This window comes from Natrix helvetica (genome assembly GCF_964273705.1).
Source record: "Natrix helvetica genome assembly, chromosome: 13".
NCBI lineage: Eukaryota > Metazoa > Chordata > Lepidosauria > Squamata > Natricidae > Natrix > Natrix helvetica.
In genome coordinates this window covers 17184454-17206732 of record NC_138557.1, presented here as the reverse complement: position 1 = coordinate 17206732, position 22279 = coordinate 17184454, and the positions used below count along the sequence as shown (strand labels likewise).

The window sequence follows — 22279 nt, the reverse complement described above, 5'->3', positions numbered from 1 at the left end:
AAAAATGTAATCAAATTTCTAGCTGGAAAGCAATAAGTCCAAGCTCTGGTTTTCATTTGGAAGCTGTTTAGATCAATGTGGCTTCACCTGCACCGCCTCCTCCCTCCCTCCCAGATAATTCTGGCTGGGCTCAGGAGGGGCACAAAAGCTTTCATTGCCAGGGTCGGGCGGGGGGGGGGGGTAGGAAGTGAGCATCATCCGAGTAAGCTTCTGCGGCCCAGGACATCTTTGTGGCTTCTCCAGAGGGGTCTATTTACTTATCCTAATTCTTTGGCCATTTGCCTCAATGAGTGACTCTGGAGAGTGAACAGAATGAAGAGGCTTCCGCTTTGGAGGCAACTTGGGAGGTCTGTTCTTCATGTGGGGCAGCCCCAAGATAAGAATAGAACCAGAAACTAGGTTCCCACACACACACACACACAGAGCACCTTCAAAATAGAAATGGTGCAGCTATGAGTCATTTCAAGGTTGGGGAGTGGAGGGGGCTTGTGGGTGGCACCAGCCTTGAAGCAACAGCACCCTACAAGTCATTGGATCCCCAAAGAAGAAGTCTTCCATACATCCCCATGGGGTTCACCTCTTCCACTTGGTCAAACTATGGATTATTCTTGATTGATCAGCAGGTCATGAAAAGACCCTGCAGCCCCTCTAGGTGGAAACCCCAGGAATCCCCTATTGCCCTCTGTTCAGTTCTTCTTCCTCCTCTTCATCTAGTGGCGATTTGGCCCATCCCAATCCAGATGCTTGTTCCGTTTTCTGGTTTGTTTCCATGGCTCATCCATGTCCTCCAGGCAGGCAAGTGACCAAGATAAAGAACAACTTGGCAAAACATCCACCCATTTGTCCACACCATTTGCCTTGGCCAGAAATGTCACCCTTGGCCGTTGACTTCTACCCCTCACCCTCAAAGCAGCCTCCCAGTGGCAACCAATATTCCTAAGGACCAACGCTCTGTGGCTTGCCCAACCTGCCCACCCCCTTGTGGGCTGCATGTGGATTTTGGGGAAACAGCTGTTGATCTCCCCCAGCAAGGAAGTGCAGAGTCCAAGATGAGCCTGTCAGGGTTCCAAGTAATTGACCCATAGCAAGCAAAACTCTGAGGCAGGTGGATTCCTCAAAGGGTAGCTTTATTGGCAACATCATATTGGCACAGATCTGGTAGGAAAACCGACTCTGAGGGTTCCTGCGGTTTTCATCTAATTAATAGTAAAATTTTCCCACTTTCTCAAAACAATCGGTCACATGGTACAATCACAGCTCCACCTGGTTACCCGGTGATGTTCCCCTCCTTCTTCCAACCAGGTGTGAGAATGTCCTTGATTCCCAAGACTTGGTCTGTTGTGTGGATGCTTGGGTGGTTTAGGGGTGGGGAATGTTTCGGTGGTGGGTGTTTGGGGATTGTCATGTGTGGTTGGTCCTGGTCTCTGGGTGTCATGTGAATTTCGTTGTATGTGTAAACTGTGTATATATGTACGACGACAATAAAGTTTATATATGTATAGAAAGTATTTTGTTTTGGCTACAGAGTCCCAACTATCTCAATTCCCCCCTCCCTGTCCCTTGGCTCCAGATGGCTTTAGGTCAGCTTCAGGGCTGACATAGCCCTTGACTGTAGAAGCCTCTGTCCAGGGTCTCTTGGCTCCAGGCAGTGACCCATTTGCGCTCTCCGAGGCCTCTATTGCAAGTCTGGAAACCCCAGAAGAGTCACTGCTGCGTAGCTGCTTCTATTGGCCCATCCCAGAGACTAAACGGGTCTCTGTGCTGGGGAAGTAAAGCAGAATTCCTGATTAGCTCCTCTTTAGCTCCTGGTTAGCTTGCTGGCTTCTGAAATGGGGAGAGGAAGACACAGGAGTCTGCCCCCTGCCAGACCATCTTGGTTGTGGATATATCACCGCCCACCTTGTGGACACGCGAATCCCAGGCGATGGCCCTAGGAAGCAGATCCATACCTCGAGATAAATCCAGTTACCAAAATTTTCTGTTAATCTCTTTTTTAAAAATAAAAGAGATGATCACCCAGTGAGCCACGTGGCACAAGTAAAATCCACCTCTGGTCTAGGCAAATCCAAACTAAAATGAACAAAAAATAATTTCAGTTCCAAGTTTATTTGAAAATTAGCTAGGGAGTAGACTGAAACAGTTGCTTTTTTAAAATGAAATGAAACCTAAAAGTTATAAGCTAGAATCGTCCAGGTCTTTTAATATAGCATAGGGTGGGGAAGTGCCTTTATTCATGGCTTTCATCAAGGGGGAGGGGGAGGAGGGGTGGGGCCAGTGTGCGGGGGGGGGGGGGGCAGTCCAGCTTCTGGTTAACACCTCCTGTTGTGCTGCTCTCAAGCCCCCCCAAAGCAGGCACCTCTGGAATCCACCACCCCCTCCAAGAACAGTGCCCAGTGGCTGAAGAATGTGCAAAGAGAATCTGTAAACTTTCTGGCAGGCTCTCATCATTTCAGCCCTGGGGATGGTCTTGTGAGCTGAAACCCACCGCCATCCAGTGTGCCTGTTGACCGAAGCCCTCTCCAGCTGGATGGCTCTACCAGCATTTTGGAGGCACTAACTTCTCCCATTAAGCATAATTAAATCTGTGTCTTGCAAGAAGTCCTCTGTGAATGCTTCTCCCAGGACTGCCATTAACAGATAATCCATATGCTTCAAGAAGAGTTTATCATCAGCTCATTACCAAAGAGAAATCTCGGGAGGAAAGATTCCAAGGCTTAAAACTGGCTTCAGTGAGCAGGCGCTTTGCCAAAAGCCTTTAACACCCCTCTCGGTTTATGATGTGTGGCTTTAACATTACAGAGGCTCTTAATGCTCCCAGGGGGAAGGAATGACACCAGCCAGCACGACATGTGAATAAATAAATAAATAAATATCAGACCGCTGGAAAATGCTCCTGAGCTCTGAGAAATGGATGCCAGGCGGCCTTTGGCTCTGTGCGCAGAAGGGAGAGGCTGAGCATGCAGCTAAGGGCCTCTTGGCAGGCACACACAGACCCCGGGGAGGGGGACCTTTAAGGGCCACGGGCGTCAATCTGACTTCACAGGCAGGAAGTGGGTCTATCCTGGCCAGTTCCCGCCCCCTTTGAGGACTTCCATTCTCCGGACCAAGAAGCTCGAGAGAAGCCTGGGAAGGCCTACATGGTGGGATCGGCTCATCCCATCAGCTTCAGGCCCTTCTGTGGGATGGGGTCACTTATGGGGCCCAGGAGGTGAGGGTGTGTTTATTTATTCAATGTCTCTAGGTGCCCATTCCAACCAGTGACTTTGGGCGGCTCAGAGTTTTAAAAATATAGAAACATTTTAAAAACCATCCAAAATAAATCTATGCAACAACCAAGGCAATTAATGAAGTATGCTTTCTCTGTGGAAGCTCTCACCCCACCCCCACCCCGTCCTGAGGTCCAGCTGGCCTTGCAGAAGGAAGGAAAGCCTTGATCCTCCCCTCAGGCATAATAGCCAGGGTGCGAGTGCGAGGTTGTTCACTTTGCTGGTCATGGATTGAAAGTTGATTGATTTCACCTGGCATCTTTATTGTTTCAGAGTTCTCTGATTAAGACAGCAGCCATCTAAATTTGCTACCTAAAGAAATAAAAGGGAAACATTTGGATTCTCGTGTTTTCAAAATAGGGTTTTTTTAAAGAACCAAGTTCCTCCTGAGAAGGAAGAGACTTCTTGGCCTTTGGAGTCCCAGGGAAGCGAGCCAGCTACAGCACGGAGGCATCACCTCTTGGGACTTAAGAGCTCTGGTGGCACATTGGTTAGAATGCAGCGTTGCAGGCTGACCCGGCCCATAGCCTGAAGTTCGATTGCGACCGGCTCAAGGTTGACCCAGCCTTTTGTCCTTCCGAGGTCAGTAAAATAAGGACTCAGATTGATGGGGGGTAAAGAGGCTGGCAGTGTAAAGCACCGTGAAGCAGTATATACGTCTAAGCCTCATTGGTAACTGCAGTTGCCAGACCCAGAGGGAGAACATAGCCCCCCCCCCCCCCCGTGGGCTCCCCAATGTCAGCTCCAGCTGTGGGTCCTTCTGGGGAAAAAGGCTCTCCAGTTGCGTGAAGCAAGACTGGACCTTCTTGGCTCTGGCAGCAGCCGAGGCCACCACACCCGTCTTCCCTCCGGAACACCCAACAGGCAGCACCAGCACGCCAAGGGGGAAAGCCAGGGTGGGGTCAGGGGAGGGGAAGGGTCCTGGCTGCTCCCGGGGAAGGTCTTAGCCAGCTGCCTCTTGCCAAGGCGCTCGGCGTGTTTGATCCAGAAGAGAGCGGCATCAATATTCCAGAAGACTGCAACGCATTAAAAAATGATGAGGCCAGCTTTGAAGCCTCAGCACCTCTGCCTCCCTCAACCGCTCACAGGAGGAATTAGGTTTTGAAAATGGAGCCCTTGACAGCTGCATTTGTTGTGCAGCCGATAAACAGGCTGAGGAATATTCGGGCACTCAAATCTTTCCATCAGTGACAGAGGCTGCTCTGGGCAGCCTGAAAATCCGGAGTGGGAGGCTTTCCCAACAGAGGCGTTGCAATACAAGCAGAGCAGCTCCCAAAGCAGGCCCAAGCCCACCAGAATCCCCACCGGCCTCCCCTGCCCTTGTCTGGACACCAAGCCCATAAGGCACATCCACGGTTCTTGCTCTCTGGAGGGGCTCCTACTTCAGGCCCCTCAGACTGGGGCTCCAGGACAGTCAGGACAATATTCCAGCAAGGGGGGGGGGCTTTGGTTTTATTGAGGTGGTTTAAGATTCAGCGGTGTGGGAGGGGAGAGCAGTAAAGAAAAGGGAGTAGGACCCCCAGACACAGCTGACCCTCCTGCTTCTTTCGCAGACCCCTCTTCCCTTCTCTCCAATCCTATCTTGGCCCTTTCCCTTCAGACTGAATCTGGGCCCTTGCTGCTGGCTCTGCCCTCCGTAGGAGTTCTGCTCCCAGGACCTGGCACAGCCAGGAGGGCTCAGGGTGGGAGCTCCTCCGCCCAGCCTCCGCCACTGGCCCTTAGACGCCGCATCCCCCACCCAGGGACTCCTTGGGAAGACGGGAACCTTTTCCAATGTAGCAGCAGCGCACAAGCTTCTCTCTCCCTCCCCCCTTCTCTCTCACACACACACACAGAGAGCCCCTTCTGCTGCCTGCGAGCATCGTCCCTGCGTGGAAGTGTGAGAAAAGGGGGCGGCAGAAAAGGGGAAAGGAAGAGCGGCAGAGGAGGGCGACAGAAGGCAGAAAGCCGGAGACGGAAGAGCGGGCGCCACTCCGGGGCCGAGAAGCGCAGCCTTTGCGAGGCTTCCTCCGCAGCCGCCTGATCACCCCCATCCCCACCCTCCGAGGGGCGTCGGGCTCGGGGCGGGGCCGAGGGAGGCTCCGCCTCGGACCCTACAAAAAGCCGGTCGGATCCCAAAGACCCCCGCGGCCCCTCTGGGGACTCAGCCCGGGGCGCTTTCGGAGAGGCGCCGCGGGGGCTTTGGCGGAACCTCGCAGGCTTCCCGTGTGGCCCCGCCAGGCTCCCCCAGGGCTCTGCGGCCCCCAGAAACAGCGGGGCCGAAGGAGGGTCCCTGTCCCTCCTGCCAGCCGCCGCTTCTCTCTCGCCCTCCGTCGCGGGAGCCGGGCAGGGTGGCGGGCGCCTGCACAACCTCGCCCGGCGCCTTTGGTGCCCGAAGCCTGCGGGGGCAGGGCCGAAGGTTCGGCACCCAGAGTCGGGGCGCGGGGCAGCCAAGTCCCGCCGATCTCGGCTGGCCCGAGCACCGGCCGCTCCTTCGCCCGCAGCTCCAGGGCAGACGACGGCCGCCTCCCCGGCGCCGCCCCCGCCAGAGCAAGGCAAGGCCCGGGGAGAGGCGGGGAACAAGATGGAGAGACACGGAGCCACAGACCCCCCCCCCGCCCCACATCGCGCCTCCTGGGTGGGACCAGGACGCGCGCGGGATGAGTGGAGTTTGCGACCAACTTCAAAGTGAATGAGGCTGTTTGTGGATAAATGGGACAGAGAACATAGAGGGTTTCAAGGGAGCGTGGAGGTCATCTAGTCCAACCCCTTCCCAAGGCAGTAGTCCTTACACCATCGCAGGCAAATGGCTGTCCAAACTTTTCTTGAAAACCTCCAGCTATGGGGCACCCAGAACCTCGGAGGCCAGCCTTTTTTTGATTAATGGTTCTCACTGTCAGGAAATTCCTCCTCATTTCCAGGTTGAATCTCCCTCTAACAACAGCTTGAATACTACAGATTCAAGCTGTTGTATTTTGTCCTCGGGTGCTTTGGAGGATAAGTTGACCCCATCTTCTCTGTGGCAGCCCCTCAAATATTGGAAGGCTGCCATCATGTTACCCTTAGTCCTAGTCTTCATTAGACTAGACTAGACATAACTAGGGGGGCACTGCTGCCGCCGCCACGCTCTGAGCATAACTTCTTCTCCGGCTCTAGAAGTGCGCTCTATGGTTGTGGGCCAGCTGCCATAGGGCCCACAACCATAGAGTGCACTCCTAGAGTAGTCACTGCTGGAAGAATCGGAAGCCGAGTTCCGGAGTTTGGAAGCCAGAAAAAAAGTTATGCTCAGAGCACTGCGGCAGTGGCAGTGCACTGGCCCTGCAGGGAGAGCTGGGCCAGGGCATGGTGAGGCTGGGAGGCATGCGAGCTGGGGGAGGAACAGGCGCTCACGCAACCCCCCCTCTCCAGCTGGGCAGAGCTCCATGCACTGACCTAGGGGGTATCCGAATGTGCCAAGCGGCGGGAGCTGGGGGGTGGGCAGAGCACTACGTGGCTTGGCACCTTAGGTCAGTGAATGGTGCTCTGCCTGGCTGGAGAGGGCGTTTGCCAGGTGGCTGCTCGTGAGCTTGGTCACCTCATGGCTGTTTCACCCCTGAGGTTGTGCCCGGCTCTTCGGGAGCCCTCTCTCAAGGGAGCAGCCACCCGGCAACTCCCCACTTTGGCCAGGCAGAATGCCACTCCCCAACCTAGTGGTATCCTGAAGGCGCCAAGCAATGTGAGCGCCTCCCTCCCCCGTCTCCCGCGGCTTGGCTCCTTCGGGATACCACTAGGTCGGTGAGCGGTGCTCTGCCTGGCTGGAGGGGGGGTTGTCCAGGGAGCTTATTTTCAGGGGGGGCTTATATTTTTGCCCACCCAAAAAATGTGGCAAGGACTTAGTTTCAGGACAGATCGTATTTTCGGGGAAACACTGTACTATAAGTAGGCTGTGGTCTATCAGATTCATCCCTGAAGTCCAAGTCCAATAGGTCCACAGCATTTCACTGGTCTCCTAATTTAATTGCTTTATTAAAGGCGGCAATGTTTTAATGAACCATGTTGGCTTCTAGTGATCACCTGGTTCATTTCTAGATGCTCACACATTCTTCACCTGTTTTATCTTTCCCAGAATTTTCTGATATTAATGTCAATGTCTATTAATGTCTAATTTCTTTCCCCTTTTTGTCGATTGGTACCACATCAGTTCTTTTTTAGTCCTCTGGGCTAGAGGAGTTTTGAAAGGTTATATTCAGGGGCTTTGAGCTTAGATTTGCCAGCCCCTTCAGAACTATCGGAGTCCACATGCTTTGTACGCATCCAGGATGGACAGGTATTCTCTTACTAAGTCCTTGCCTAGTTTGACTTGTAGACCATTCTGTCTTCCTTGCTACTGTTTTTGACAGGTTGGGGATTTTTTTCTTTCTTTTGCATAAAAAGATGCAAAGAAGGATTTAAACAATTCTGCTTTAAACTTGCTACCTGTCATTTTCTTGCCATCTGCTCACATTAGTGGACGTATCATTTCCTTGACTTTCTTCTTGTTCCTTACATGCTGAAAGAAGCTTTTCGTCGTTATTTTTTGGCATTTGTTGCCAGCCGTAGCTCATTCTGGGTCTTGGCTTTCCTGACTCTTCCCTTGCAGATTTTTATATTTGATCCACGATGGCGCAGTGGTTAGAACGCAGTACTACAGGCTACTTCTGCTGATCCTCAGCTGCCAGCAGTATGGCTGGCAATCACTGGCTCAGGGTTGACTCAGCCTTCCATCCTTCTGAGATGGGTCAAATGAGGATCAAAATGAGGACCCAAGAGGTTTAGAGAGGGCTGTAAAGCACTGTGAAGCAGTATATAAGTCTAAGCGCTATTGGTCTATTTTGTCCCTTAACGTGTTAGAGAGCTCTTTGTGCCACCATGCTGGTCTTCTTCCTCCGTGGTATTATTTTTCCTTGGACCCTCATTATCTCGCTTGTCAGGGTTCTCAAGCAACTTGAACTCTTTTTCCTTTTAGAATGTCCATCCATGGAGTCCTCCTAAGTCTCTCTCTCTTAGCTTGTTGAAGTGGTCCCTCTTAATGTCTAAAAGACTTCTCCGACTTGGTCCAGTTACTTGTGGTTGCATTATTGGTCCGTAGTTGGACAGCTTTTCCCATTAGAACTGCTCTTCTGAGCTTCATTTAGCGAAGGAAATGACTGGGAGGGAAAGTGGGAATCAGAGGTTGGTAGAGCAGCACAGTATGTTCTAGCGACTGTTGAAAGATCAATTTTGAGGGGGAAGAAATGTTCAATGTTCTGACTCTAACGCAATCCAGGGGAAGATTGTTCTGCTAGGTGACATGAATCAGTGGGTGAGGACAAAATGACAGAGTACAGAAGAAATTAGCCCCAGAGGCCCAACATTGGGTGACAGTGGGGACTGGCAAGTGGTTTGAAAGCATCAGTCCATTCATGTAAAAGAATGAAGAATAGCCCAGAAGCACAATTGAAAGGTACAAGGGCAGAAAATTACAGGAAGAAAAAGTATGTAAATACAGATTAATCTCCCAAAGGTCGACCATAAGTGGATCTAAGAAAACTAGGCACTCTTTGGAACAGATTGAGGTCTGTTAAAGGGAGGTATGTGATGGATGAGGGGAAAAAATAAGAGAACTGTTTTGGCACTGGGTGAAAAAGCCGCCAAGCAGTCTCCTGCAGAGTGAGTGGGAATAAAAATGAAAGCATTGAAATTATTTGGGATGAAACTGGAAGGAGGGGATGCAAGGAGTCTTCCCAAAGGATGACAGGGAGCAAAATCTTAAGTGTGGGACAGTTAACAAACTGATCGTCCTGGTCAGCTCTCTACACAAACCCCACTCGCAACCAGACATCCACCATCGGAGGGGGGGGGGAGGCATGGGAATGCAAGGGTGGTGTCGGGGAGGGTAAAGGAATGCCAGTTTCCTGGCTTGAAACCTGAGACAAATCCTTGCACCCCAAGGTCATCAGCTGGGAAAGTCCGAGGCGGAGAGACCATTCCCAAAACAACACAAATGTGACTGATTGGCTTGACAAATGGACCATGGGAGGACCAGGGGGGGGAAAGGGACTGTTGCTTATGCTACTGGGACATAGAATTGTTAGAATTGGCTTTTCCACTTCTGTACCCACATGGAGTTTTCGGTAAAGTTATATTCTTGGTAAACAGATGTCCCAGGGGTCTCTTCTGCTGTCTCACTATTGAAATTTTGTTGCAAAAAGTTTGTGTCTGCAGCCAGAAACTAACATCCTGTACAGCTTTGTGCTTGTCCAAAAAAAAGGCAGTCAGACTGGATATTTATTTCCTTTTCTGCAAGTCATTGAGAAAAGGATGAACGTAGGAAAATGTGACCAATCCAACATTTTGAAGTTGTTGGGTGTAGTTGAAAACTAGTTGCTGAATGCAATAAAAGCCTCGTACAATATGACGGAGTTATATCGCATTCATGTCAGAAGCCTCCAGGCCTTTCTAGGTTGAAAAGATTAACCAGTGACGTCACCACTTGTTGGGAGCTCCATTCATGTTCCTGGTAGGAGCTGGAGCAAAGGACAAGAGCTCATCCTGCCCCAGCATTCGGGTCTCAAACGCGGGCTTGCCAACCTCCAACTCGGCATCCTAACCACGTGGGCCACCATGCTCCTATGAAGTTACATGGATGAAAATGAATGCTTAGCAAATGCAACACTGAGCAGGGAATAAGACAAGGGTGTGCGTTTGTAGCTAAACACACAACAAATGCTTTACATTACAGTAAAATTGCATGGTTTTATATGCTAGCAATGCTGCGTGGCTTCCCAGCTGCAGCAGAAGAGACAGCACAACGCAAGAAACAGCCAAACATGAAAGTCTTAGGACTAAGGCAGGGGTGTCCAAACTTGGGAACTTTAAGACTTGTGGACTTCAACTCCCAGAATTCCCCAGCCAGCATAGCCCTGGACTAAGGCCTTTGTGTTGAACGGGGGGGGAAAGACAGTTACCAGTTATATGTAAGAGGCAAAGCACCACTGCTGATGCAACACGCAGACCTTGGTAAAACCTTTACTAAAGATGGGGGGGGGGGAAGAATTGAAACATTTCAAGATGTGCAAATGTGGATATAATGGAATATATAATTCCATAATATATATATTATGGAAGCGAAGGCTGGATGAGTCGAGAGAAAGTCAGAAGGTGAACAGGTAGTTTCATTGTGCAGTGGAAAAAGAAGAGGGTGAAGGAACATGGGGGCTGGATGAAAGGGGGCTGAACACACACACACAAAAAGGAGGGGGGCACTGGTGCAAACCCAAAGCAGCTGCTTCCAGAGGAGAGAAGCCAATTCTTCTCCCCAGCAGGGAACTGGCAGTCACCTGCTAAAAACAGTGCTGGGACCTAATTTAAGGTTGCCCAACCTTGGCAACTTTAAGACATGTGGACTTCAATTCCCAGAATTCCCCGGCATTCACCCATGAAGTCCACAAGTCTTAAAGTTACCAAGGTTGGGACACCCTGTCCTATTTGCAAGAAGCTTCCCTGTTGCAGCTGCACAGCTGTTCCATTGCAATCAATGCTCAGCCTTCCGCGTGACCTATTTGTTCTTGTCAACCCCACTGCCCCGTTCATGAAATGACATCTGTCAGATAGGGAGGCAACTCAAAGGCCCACAGGGGCCTCCTTGGGACCCTCTCATTCCACCAGCGATTTCCAATCCAATAAGTGGAGATAAAAGTGTTCCAAAATTGGGGAAATATTGACCCCCGTGACAAATAACAATGCACACTATCTAATCTGGCATAGCCTAAGGCAAGATTAATAGAGTGGTAATCCAATTGCCCATGAATGAGTGATGACCTCGCATTCTAATAGCACATCTGTTGTGACTATTTCCATGCAGAAATAATAAGGGCGATCAAAGCAGAGGCCTCCTACCCTACCCTGCCCTTGAAGCTGCGATGCTGGAAAGAAGCGAACAATAAGTCAGCGAGCCACTTTCCCAGGTGACTTAATGGGTGCTGCTGCTGCTGCTGCTTCTTCCGTCATCTGCCTGGCCTGATCGTTGGCCAAAAATAAGTCCTTATCAGTACATGTTTCTGGAAGTAGTTGACATACCAGCAGACGGGACAGGTTCTGCGCCTCTCCCCATTTGCCCAGCATGTTGTTATGCGCCAAGAACCTCCACTTGAGCATATTAGTTTCACATTCAGGGACTCCAACTCTCAACCTATTCAGGGTCCTCCAAGTAGTATAAGGGAGGACAAGTCTTTCAGCCATAACTTTCATATTATTCCTTGCTTGATGGTCTCCTTCCTCCCATCTTTTGATTTTGTTCTTATGTATCCTCAAGAATGTTTCTTCTTACCACAAAGTTATTCCTAGATCTGAGTCAGTGGGCTTGGGCAGTGGTGGGATTCAAATAATTTAACAACTGGTTCTCTGCCCTAATGACCAGCTGGGTGGGCGTGGCCCAGTGGTCATGTGACTGGGTGAGCGTGGCCAACTCAACGTCACTCACATCAATGGGCGCTTCGCCATAGCTGTTACAATGGAATAAGGGTTAACCGGAGAGACAGTTTCTGTAAGCAGGTCAATAAAGATGAGGCTAGAAACAACACCAGAATGTTTCCTTCCTTCCTGCCTTCCTTACAGGATTAGCCCTGTAAAGTGGGAAAGAAACAAAAGGAGATTTCTTCCAACAACCGGTTCTCCCGAATAGGTGCAAACTGGCTGAATCCCACCACTGGGCTCGGGGCACATGTCTGCTCAGAGGATGTTGGGGATCAGTCTCTTGCTTAGTTCTCTTGGCATCTGCTGCTACTTCTCTCCTGTGGTTAGGGGAGGGCAATGCCAGAGAGGATGTATTTTCTCAATGGACTGCTGCTTCTGTTAGTAACACAGGTCTAAAGGAAAGCAGTCAGCTGAATTAGCCTGCAATGCTGCATTCTAACCACTGTGCCACCTGGGTCTTATCATTTTAGGATGATTGGTGTTGGCTTCTAAAAAATGTAAATGGATTAAGGGCTTAGCTGGACTTGATTTAAGACGTTGAAGTTAATTGAGAGAATCCTTTCCATGGAAAATGTCTATGTTTATATTTGGAAACAACTGATAAAATGACTTTGAAGGTTGGACACTAGAGGGCACTAGAAGGAAATAAATGCATCAAATGTACCTTAAGAGTGATCATAGGATGAATGGGCTAGGAAAATTATAAAGTTATTACTACACCAAGACAACTTAGGTGTTACTGAAAAGAAGCCCCACTGAATAAAATGGAAACTGGTTTGAATGTGATAGCCTAATAAGAAATAGATGGAAATAATGGATTTACAAATGAAACTGGATGACTTAGTACTTTAAAAAGACATACAAATATTAAGAATGATGTGGATAATTTCTCTACATTGGATTTACAGGAGAGACTTGTTACTTTGGTCACATGTTTTGAGAAGAGACAGCGAAAATATTAAGTGACATAGGTAACTTTTTTTTTTAATTGAAAAAGTTTTATACAAGCATATTTTCCCCTTTTAACCCCCCCACCATACAGTATAAATCCCATACAGATACTATACCCCCTCCCCTCCCCCCAGCCCCCCCAAAAAAGGATTCAAATATTATACCAATTATTTTACCCCCTCCGGTTTTTCCTCGAGCGTCGATGGCAGGCTTTCTCTGAGCTTGTCAGATCATTAGGCTGTAGAGGTGTTTTTTAAAGATCTTTAACGCCTTGGACGCTCGTAAATTCTTGGAATTTATGAGGGAGAGATTCAGCTGTCGGGTTGAGCCACTTGTGTAGCCCTCCAGAAGGATTTATAGCCTCTGTAGTGCGGCAAGGAATGCCCCCCCTCGCAGTTGTTGCATTCTCCGGTCTTTTGATGTCCTCCGCTAATGTGGAGCCAGACGCCGGGATCAGCCTTAACTTCTAACAACATCCCAGAAGGAAAAAAGACTCTTGCAAGTAAGCTTTAAGTGGGGGGGAAAATCTTTTTAAAAAGAACGTTACTGCTGAATTTGAGAGGCGTGGATTTAGAACAAAGGATTCAAAATGGCGTTGATTTATATTTGAAAACCTAAAGAAAATGAAAGCTAATTGCTTGCTGACAGCTGGGGCGGCTGAAATAGCTATTTACAACTTCTAAGTCAGTTTGCATAACCTGACCTACTTGGAAGAGTATTTTGTGAGAAAGCTGGGAAGAACTGTCCTCCTTTTTTTCTGTTAAATATGGCAACGGATCAAGGGGCGGCTCCTCCAGCCGCTACAATGAATCTCCAGGACTTGAAGGATTTTATAGGCAAGGAACTTAAAGAGATTAAACAAATGGTCCAAGACACTATAAAAAGGTCCGATCAAATTGATAAAAATATGCAAACTATCGCAACGGGATTATCAGAGGTGGTTCTTAAGGTGGACAACAAAATTGAGCAATTAGCTGTGGATTTGGAATCCAAAACAAAAGAAACAGATTTGAAATTTGTGGAAATGGAAGGGAATATGCAAAGGATGGATAATGAGATTATTATGATACAATTTAGATCCATGGAGTTTGCTATCAGGCTTAGGGGCATAAGAGAGAACCCTAGAGAGGACTTAAGAAAAGTTTGTGCAGATGCTTTGGCCACGTTATTAAAAATGGAGGATCCCAGGGAGATTTCAGCTAAGATGGACAAAATTTACAGAGTAAATTCACGTATAGCATCACAAAGGCAATTACCAAGAGATGTTGTGATATATTTTACTGAGAGATATTTCAGAAATGATATTCTGCAGAAGTCTCTTTACTCCGCCCTTCAAATAGATGGCCACATGATTGGAGTTTTTAAAGAGCTACCTCCAGCGATGTTAAAGTTTAGAAGGGACTTTGGATTTTTGGTAGCGGAATTGAAGAAGAGATACAGTATAGATGGGATGTTCCAATTGGTGTTATATTCAGATACGAAGGGGTGAGGTACCGTTTGAATACAATAGACAAAGCCAGGGACTTTTATTATGGAATACTTAAGAAAAATGCAACACCCCCCCCCCCCCCCCACGTACATCTACACCAACACCAGCAGATTTGGACGTCTTAGAGCTGAGGATGTTTAAGAAAGAGACAGAAGAACAAAGAAAGCAGTTGCCAACAGAGAAGGAGGTGCAGGGTGCTGTAGGTGGATTTCGAGTGGACCCCTCCGGATCTCTGTTGAGCTCCTTTTTGGAAGAAGGACCGTCTAAGACCCTCATTGATATGCCGATACTTAAACCTGTGGAACAACGCGTCACCAGATCCACGACTAGACAAATGCTAGAAACTCACAAGCAGGTGGATCCCCAAATACAATGTGCTAAGAAAGAAGTTAAGAAGCAAACTGGAGCCATGGGAAGAGCCAGGCCGAAGATTAGTCTTGTGGAGAGAGATCTTCAGCAAATGCTCTCAACGCCCCGAGTCCCTTTTGGGAGAGGGGGCGGTCTAGAAGCACGGTAAAATAAATAAAATAAATAAATAAATAAATAAATAAATAAACGCTCCAGATCAGACCCAAAGATGCTTAAGCTATTATCTTGGAACGTGAATGGATTGAACTCTCCACAAAAAAGGAAAAAAATATTTTATTATTTGAAGCAATTTAATAATGATGTTGTTTGTCTTCAAGAGACCCATATTAGGCTACAAGACCAGAAGTATTTAGTGAATTCAAAACTGGGAACATTGTATGCTGCCTCTAACTTGGTAAAGAAAAATGGAGTGGTGATATATATAAATAAAAGATTCCCAACCAAGGATAGGTAACTTTTTTCTATTGGAAATTATACAAGGAACTTGAGAAAGACCCCAAGGATTCAGAGAGAAAAGACAAATAGTGCAGGATAAAGATGTTAGACGTTTCAGAGATCTAAAGATTGCTGAAGAAGACTATAAAATCAGTTTATTCAATCAATATTAAAATAAAAGGGTTGCAATTTCTGGAAATGTTTAATGGTTTGTTGATTGGGACTGGATGCTTTAAAGATTTTATTTGAAGAGGAACTGGGGGAGTACATTCAAATCGAAAGGGAGATATAAATATAAAAAGGGAGAATTCAAATTGGGTTTAGTAGATATAGTTTGTACTTTATATTATTTCTTATAACCCTTAGTGGATTTTTATGATTAATATGGCCAGCTAAAGTTTTAGAGATTGGTTAAATAGAATGGAGGAATGGGATGAAATGTTGGCTTGGTTTAACTTTCAGAGATGGGGATAAGTTGTTAAGATTGATTATACTTGCTGGTGAGGAAGGGAGTTTTTCCCTCTTAACAATTTTTCTTTTAAGTGTTTTATACTCTCTAGATCAGGGGTGTCAAACTCGATTTCATTGAGGGCCACATGTGCTTGACGTCAGAGGGCTGGGTGGACGTGGCCATGCTGGAGACCGAAAGGGAGCTGCAGAGCGGTGTACACAGCCCCCTCCCCCCACCGTGGCCCATTTTGGCTGGCAGAGGCCCCTGAGGCCAGTCCTTTGATATTTCCAGGCAGTCCCTGAGGGCCAGACTTAAGCACCCTGAACCCCTCAGGCCTTGAGTTTGGTACCCCTGCTCTAGATAGTGTTAGTTTTATCTGTATAATATTCGATACATTATTAAAATGGCCAGCAAATCCTGGTCCTTCCTCATGGACCGGGAGGGACGGACAATGAAATGTGGAAGAAAACTCACTCCTGAGAAATCCAGAGAGAAAAACTTTGTTGTCTTCTGTACACGCCTGTTGCAATATAAAAGAAAGGAAAATCCTGTGTGCCATGTGAGTCTATTTTAATACCAAGAGATTAAAAGGAAAGTGTCATGGAAATTGTCACAGGAAAACAGAGCTTTCACAGGCATCATCTTGGCTCGGAGCTTGATGACAGGATCTTCCCCGGAATCCGGGAACCTGCTTACACAGCAGAAAGTGCCAACGACCACTAAGAGCCTGGGAGAAACTCCACCAGAAGCAGAAGCTCCTGCGTGCCCAGTGCGGTTGCTGTGCCCAAAGCAAGGCATCCACGCTCCCCCTGCAGGAACCAGCAGGGTTTGAAAGGTGGGAGGAATAGAGAGCAGACTGGGCTCTTTGGGGGGATGCTGGAGAGGGCAGGGAAGGGGGGAAAGTGGTGAGAAGATGGCACTCCCGGCTCTATTATTCTGTTAACTTTCATGATGTGCTGGTTGCAGGTTCTCTGCCCTGAGCAATCTCCTGAGCAGCCCTGAGGCAGAAGGACATGGGGGGGGGGCGGGGAGGAAGAGAGAGGGAGAGAGACCACATCTCATCTGTTTAGACATGGCAGAACAACAATTTTAAAGACTCCTCAATCCATTTCTCCAGGGGGATTCTGGGAAAACTGGCATTTTGCTCATTATTGTCCGCTATCTTGCTTGAGAAGAAGAGCTACGGTGGAGAGAAATCACCAGTCTTTATACCCTGGGGGTCTCAGGGACCTGGGCAGCCCGGGAGAAACCAGGTTTGATCCTGGAGGGAATCAAGGCTCAGGCATGGAAGTCCTAGGGCTGCACTGGGTGGGGAGGTGGATTGAACTGGCCCCCAGTCCCTCCCAGCCAGATGTTCTGCAGTTTGGTGATTTTGAACTGGGGAGTTGAAAAAATGCATCCAGAGGAAACAGGGGTAAATCGTTTTCACGTGATTGCTAAAAACACAACCCAGGTGTATCTGTGCTACGACCAAATTCTAGCTCCACTTGAGGGAGATTTTGCCCTGACCTTTTAATGGGGGGAGGAGAGAGGTTTGAAGAAAAACACTTTCCCTCATGCGAGTCCTTGTACACTGTAAATTTATTGAACTATTATTACATTTTTCACTGTTAATCATCCAATCCCTTGTATCCAAACTCTTCTTCAGGAAAGGAAATTATTTCCAAAACATAAAAATATAAATTCTGCATATTAAAAGTGCATACAAATAAATAAAAGGCATTGACACACTCTCATGCACTTGCTCCGAAATAAGTTAAAACCCCTTCTGGGAGGGAGACACAGCCTCCCCCCCAGCAGATTGTAGAGATTTAAAAAAAAGACGGAAACTCTGATCACGTATCAAAGTCGGCAGCGGGCAAAGGGAGGGAAGCATGCAGCTCCTCACACGCAACTCGGGTTGCCACGGTTGACTCCTCAGGTTGAGCATCTAGTTTTAGCCAAAGGTGAGCTGGGTCTCCACGGCGCTGGATTCTCCGGCTGCACCTTCCGGAGACGGTGGAACTGGAGGCGAGGTCAGAAATGCTTCCGGGGCCCTCAGGAATTTCCACAACTTCCACGTGTGGCAAACTCCCTTCTTCTCCTCTTTAAGTCTCTCAAGTCTGGCTCTCAGGTCAGCATGTTTTCCCCCCCATGAAGAAAAACCTTCACGTCAACTCACCAAAGATTAAAACTAAACCTTAGTTGCTTGTGTGGTTATGTTGGACCCATCAGCAGATTAACCGGGAAACGAGCAAAGAAAGATTTCCCCACAAAGGTCATTCCAGCTGGAACTTCCAAGCGAAAAGGCCTTCTGGCCCCCCGAGGGGGTCCCCGGAATGGCTAAGCAGAAGGCACTGAACCAGTCAGACCGGGCCTGTCCTGCCTGGGGCCCTTTCTAGGACCCCTCCTAAGCGACTCTGCAGGCCGTGGCCCAACAGCCAGCTCCCCCTGGCCAGGACGAAGCTCTGCCTTCCTGGGCCGTGGGGAGGCGGCTGGCATTCCCAGTCCAGGACCTGCCAGGAGCTGACAATGTTCATGAAGCCAAGCGACGAAAAGTGGGTCAGGAGGGGCAAAAGCTGCATAGCTTCTCTTGCTTAGAAGGACAAATGTAGTTGACCATAAGAAAAACTGCCTGCCTCCTTTGTACTTCACAGCTAAGTTTTATATCCACAGAAGTCAACCAAGGGTCACAGAAAGGAAGCTTTGGGGGAGGGTCTACCAAAGCAAGGAACAAAGGCTGTGGGCTCCTCAGACGCATCCCATGCAGCTCGGACAAAGACACCCCCCCCATCCTGAATTCTTGCAACACAGCCCAGGATGCCTGAGCTGCAGCCTCCAGACGGCACTCCAGCATCCTGAGGTGACATGGCCCACAGCGAGGGAAGCTGCTGCAACTTAGAAACACCAGGAGGGAAACGGGGAGCCTATCCTTGCCGGTAGTGCATTCTACTGTAGCTTGCAAGAGCTGTTTGCATACTTAATACGGGCATGCATAGGGAACAGCTGAGCGGCACCATGCAAATTGGACTTCAGTAGTAGGAAGGAAGTAACTGGCCATGTTCAGCTTTCCAGATGTCATTGCCAAGCACAGAATTAAGTCACTCCTGGAGCGTGGAGGTTCCCTGTCCTTCTCTGAGCTGATCTGAGCCTCATCTGTGTGTAAAGACACGGGCTTAAAGCAAGGGCTGCAAAGTGAGTTGCAAAGGCTTCGTGTGGCGTATTGAGGACAAGTAATGTGAAGTGTTCAAGGTGTACCTCTTCTGAACAGAGCAAGGTACAAATTAACACCAACCTAATCAGAAAAAAGAAAAGAAAAGAAAGAAGAGGAAGAAGAAGAAGAAGAAAGCTTTCTGGGACGAGGAATTGGACTCTTCTGTACTGGAAGGATGACCGCACAAGGAAGAAATATGCCCGCCGAGGATGGACATGGTTCCCATCCTCTTTAAAGGATGCCAGAATTAGTTACAACCAATCCCCACCCCCACCCAACCCAACCCCAAGAACTCAAGAAGCTTCCTAGATAGGATATTGCGGCATCACACAATCAACACAACACCTTGATTCTTAGGCTAACTTGTTCAGATGCCCCTTGAGTCCTAGATGGCAACGTTGGCAACGGAGGACCTCAGGAACAAATGGGCGTTCCTCTCAATGGAAGGAGGTCCATGGGACAAGGGGGAACCAAGAGGAGCCCCCACCAGAGGAGGCTTCAAACAGTGGCCAGAGAAAGCTTTAGAAGGGCTGCTCCCAGCAAGGCTGCTCTCACTCCACAAAGAAGACAGAGACCTCAAGGGTCAAGTGGACTCCTACACCCACTGGCTATCCTCCTCCTTCCTACATGAACTGCTGGTACAGCAAATGCACGGATGCACACACACACACACACACCTGTTGGGCCGCACATAGACAAGAGAGCAGCCTGCAACTCTTTCCTCCCACCCAGGAGCCAGCTGCTCTTCTCCAAACAGAAGCATCGAAGTTCATCCTCCTTCCAACAGAAGCAAATTTCTCCAACCGGTGCTTCCCCAATGGGAGAAGACTGTGACTGCCAAAAGGCCACAGCAGGGGGGGGGGGGGGGAATTTTGGGAATTTGATCCCAAATGGTTTCGGAGGGAGCTAGTGGAAAAAGTTTGTTCCAAAGGGGTCAAGTCCTACAGTGTAGGAGAAGCTTCCTGGAAGTTACTTTGTGAACTTCCCGTGAAGGAAGGGAGCTCCCTCTTGCTTTCCAGGGGCTCCTGAACACTCTAGGCCAAGACTGGGGAGGGGGCGACAGCCTCCTCCTAGAGCTGCCAGGGCAAAGACCAAGCGCCCCGCAGAGCAGCCAAAGAGCTTAGGGGGTTAACCACAGAGGGAGGGGCTGAGTTCATCTGGAGGCAGCAAGAAAACCTCTGCCCAGGGAGGAGGCACACCTGCCACCCAGAAGACGAGAGGATCAAAGGCATCCTTCCTTTCTGCACGCCCGTAGCCAGCCAGCCAGCGGACACGGAGGATGTTTGGGAAGAGCTGAGCAGGAAGGAAAAGGAGGCTGTCAGAGGTCCAGAGCGCTCAGGACTGCCTGGGAAGCAGCAGGAAAAATGTGGAGAGGGAGACACAGTTCTGGTTCCAGGGGGGTCTGGGGCAAGGCGAGGGTCTTGGGCTGAAAAGCCACCCAGGAGAAGAAGCAAGAACACAAACAGCCTGGTCCAGTTGGGTCCTCCAAAGCAGAGTACCCCTCCCGCCAGAAGCTGGCCATCAAAACAGCAACATCCCTCCCCCCCCAACAGAAACCTTTCAGAGTGAAAAGAATGTGGAGAGAGGAGAGAGAGAGAAAGAGAGAGAAAGAGAGAGAGAGAGAGAGAGAGAGAGAGAGAGAGAGAGAGAGAGAAGGCACCTTTCTCAGAGTCTTCGGTTCCTCCTACTTCTGGCTGAGCATTTACCTGAGAAATAATGTAAGCGCTGAGATATTGCCCTCGGGAAAGCTTGCAACAGGGGGAGACAAGGAGTGGGGGTAGCACAGCAGGACCAGGGGGCCGCTTGTGCCCCAGGTTCCCTCGCGGGCCTTCTCAGCTCACAGAGCTGGGCCACCACCTGCCCTGGCCGGCCCCAGGAGGGCACGCCTGGCGAGACCTCCCGGGTGGCTGTTGTGCCAGGAGGAGGGCTCCATGGACAGGCTGCACGGGGGGGGGGGGGCTCCCTGGGCAGCCCTGCAAGTGCCCACCATGACCTGGCACGGTGGGCAGAATGGGGAGGGGCCTGAGCAACGAGGTTCCCCCATCCACGGGAAATGAGGAGGCGGCCACCGCTCCAGGCAGCCGAGCAGCAGCAGATCACGGCGACACAGAAGATGTGCGGGCAGAGGAGGAGACCCCCGGGGGGAGCCTGGGCAGAGCCTTGTTGATGGCTGGTCTGCCCCCTCCAGAGGACTTGGGGCTGCCATCGGACTGGGAGGACTGGGATTTGCAAGCGGTCAGCAGGGAGCGTTTGCCGGGCATGAGGGGGTCTTTGGCAGACACGCTGGCATTGGGGAGTGCTGCCTTCTCCGGAGGCTTCTCCTCCGAGAGGGTCTTCCCAGCAGCCTTGCAGGAGCCTCCCCCGGCCTTTTTGGCCAGCAGGCTGGTCTTGCCCAGGTCGGCTGACCGGCGGGTCTCCTTTTGGCGCAGGGCGGACTTGAAGAAGGACAAGCCTTTCTCCTCCGACTTGCTGTCCCTCTTCAGGCTGGAGCGGGGGCCGGGGCCGGGCGAGCGCAGGCTGGCCAGGGAGGTGCTGCGCACGTGCTTGCCCTCGGGCACCCTGCCCTCCCCACGTGCCTGGCTCAGCCGGGGAGAGTTTGTGCGCGGGCTAGCAGCCCCGCTCGTCTTCTCCGAGCTCATGCTCAGCTTAGAGCCCTCCCTGCTGAGGCCGCGCTCCGAAGTCCTGCTCTTGCCCGAGGGGGGGTGTCCCCGCACAGAGCCCCCCGAGGAGCTCCTTCTGGCCGCTGCCGAGGAGGACGGCGAGGAAACCGGCCGGTGCTTCGGCTGGGAGGAGGTGGCAGAGGTGGCCTCGGGGCTCTTTGCGCCAGCATCTTTCTTGCCTGGCCTGGCTGCGGGGGAAGCGGGGCGCCCACTGGCCCTGCACGAATCCAGCTTGTTCCGGGAACGGGAGGCCTTCGGCAAGGCCTTGGGGGGAGGGGGGGATGCGACGGGCCGCTGAGATGTTAGGGAATCCTGGCTGGACAAGACTGCGCGCTCGGACTTCAAGCCGCTGCCTGGCCCAAGGCTGTCTTGGGAGGGAGGGGCCTGGAGGGAGCTGCCACCGTCCGGCTTGGCCAGCCAGCCAAAGTTCTGAGCATCCTTGACCGGAGAGCTTTCCACAGAGTCGCTCTGGTCCACGAAGGCGATCTGGTTGTTGTTGTCAAAGGGGCCCAGAGGGGGGCCGTTTCTGACCGCCGCCTGCGTGTCTGTCTTGCCGGGGGCTTTCCACGCTGGGGCATCTTCTCTGAAGACCCCTTCCATGACTGCCAGCGGGGCCCTGCCGAGTGCCCGAGAGTCCTGCTGGCCACGGTGGCTGCCTCCAGCTGCCCTGGGCTCCAGGGGGCTGCCGGACAGACTCCGCCGGCTGCCAAAGCAGGAGGTGGCCACGCGGTCATCGGCTGACTCTCCGATTCTCTCCAGGGTGGAAGAGGAGCCGTGGACAGGAGAAGCCGAGTTGGAACGCATCTGCAACTTGGCAGAGAGGGACCACGATGGGCGGATCCCGTTTTCATTGGTGGCCAAAGGGCTAGTCACGGAGGATCTGGAAGACAGGTTCTGGCGCTGGACGCTCCTCACGAAGGGCCGGGTAGAAAACCCTCCTGCGAGGCACAAAGACGGGGGCCACCACGTCAACTTGGCTTCCCCCATGCGGGGGGGGGGGGGAGCAGCAGGGGC

At 50.5% G+C, this 22279-nt stretch overlaps 1 protein-coding gene across 1 annotated transcript in view; it reads right to left on the bottom strand.

Annotated features, from left to right (window-relative positions):
* Positions 1–16975: 16975 nt before the first annotated feature.
* USP31 (ubiquitin specific peptidase 31) overlaps positions 16976–22279 on the bottom strand; it is a 40519-nt gene continuing 35215 nt past the window's right edge. The window contains exon 16 of the mRNA XM_081965383.1: positions 16976–22203. Coding sequence (XP_081821509.1) covers positions 20702–22203 — 1502 coding nt within the window. The 3' untranslated portion in view covers positions 16976–20701. The remainder of the gene's footprint in view (positions 22204–22279) is intronic.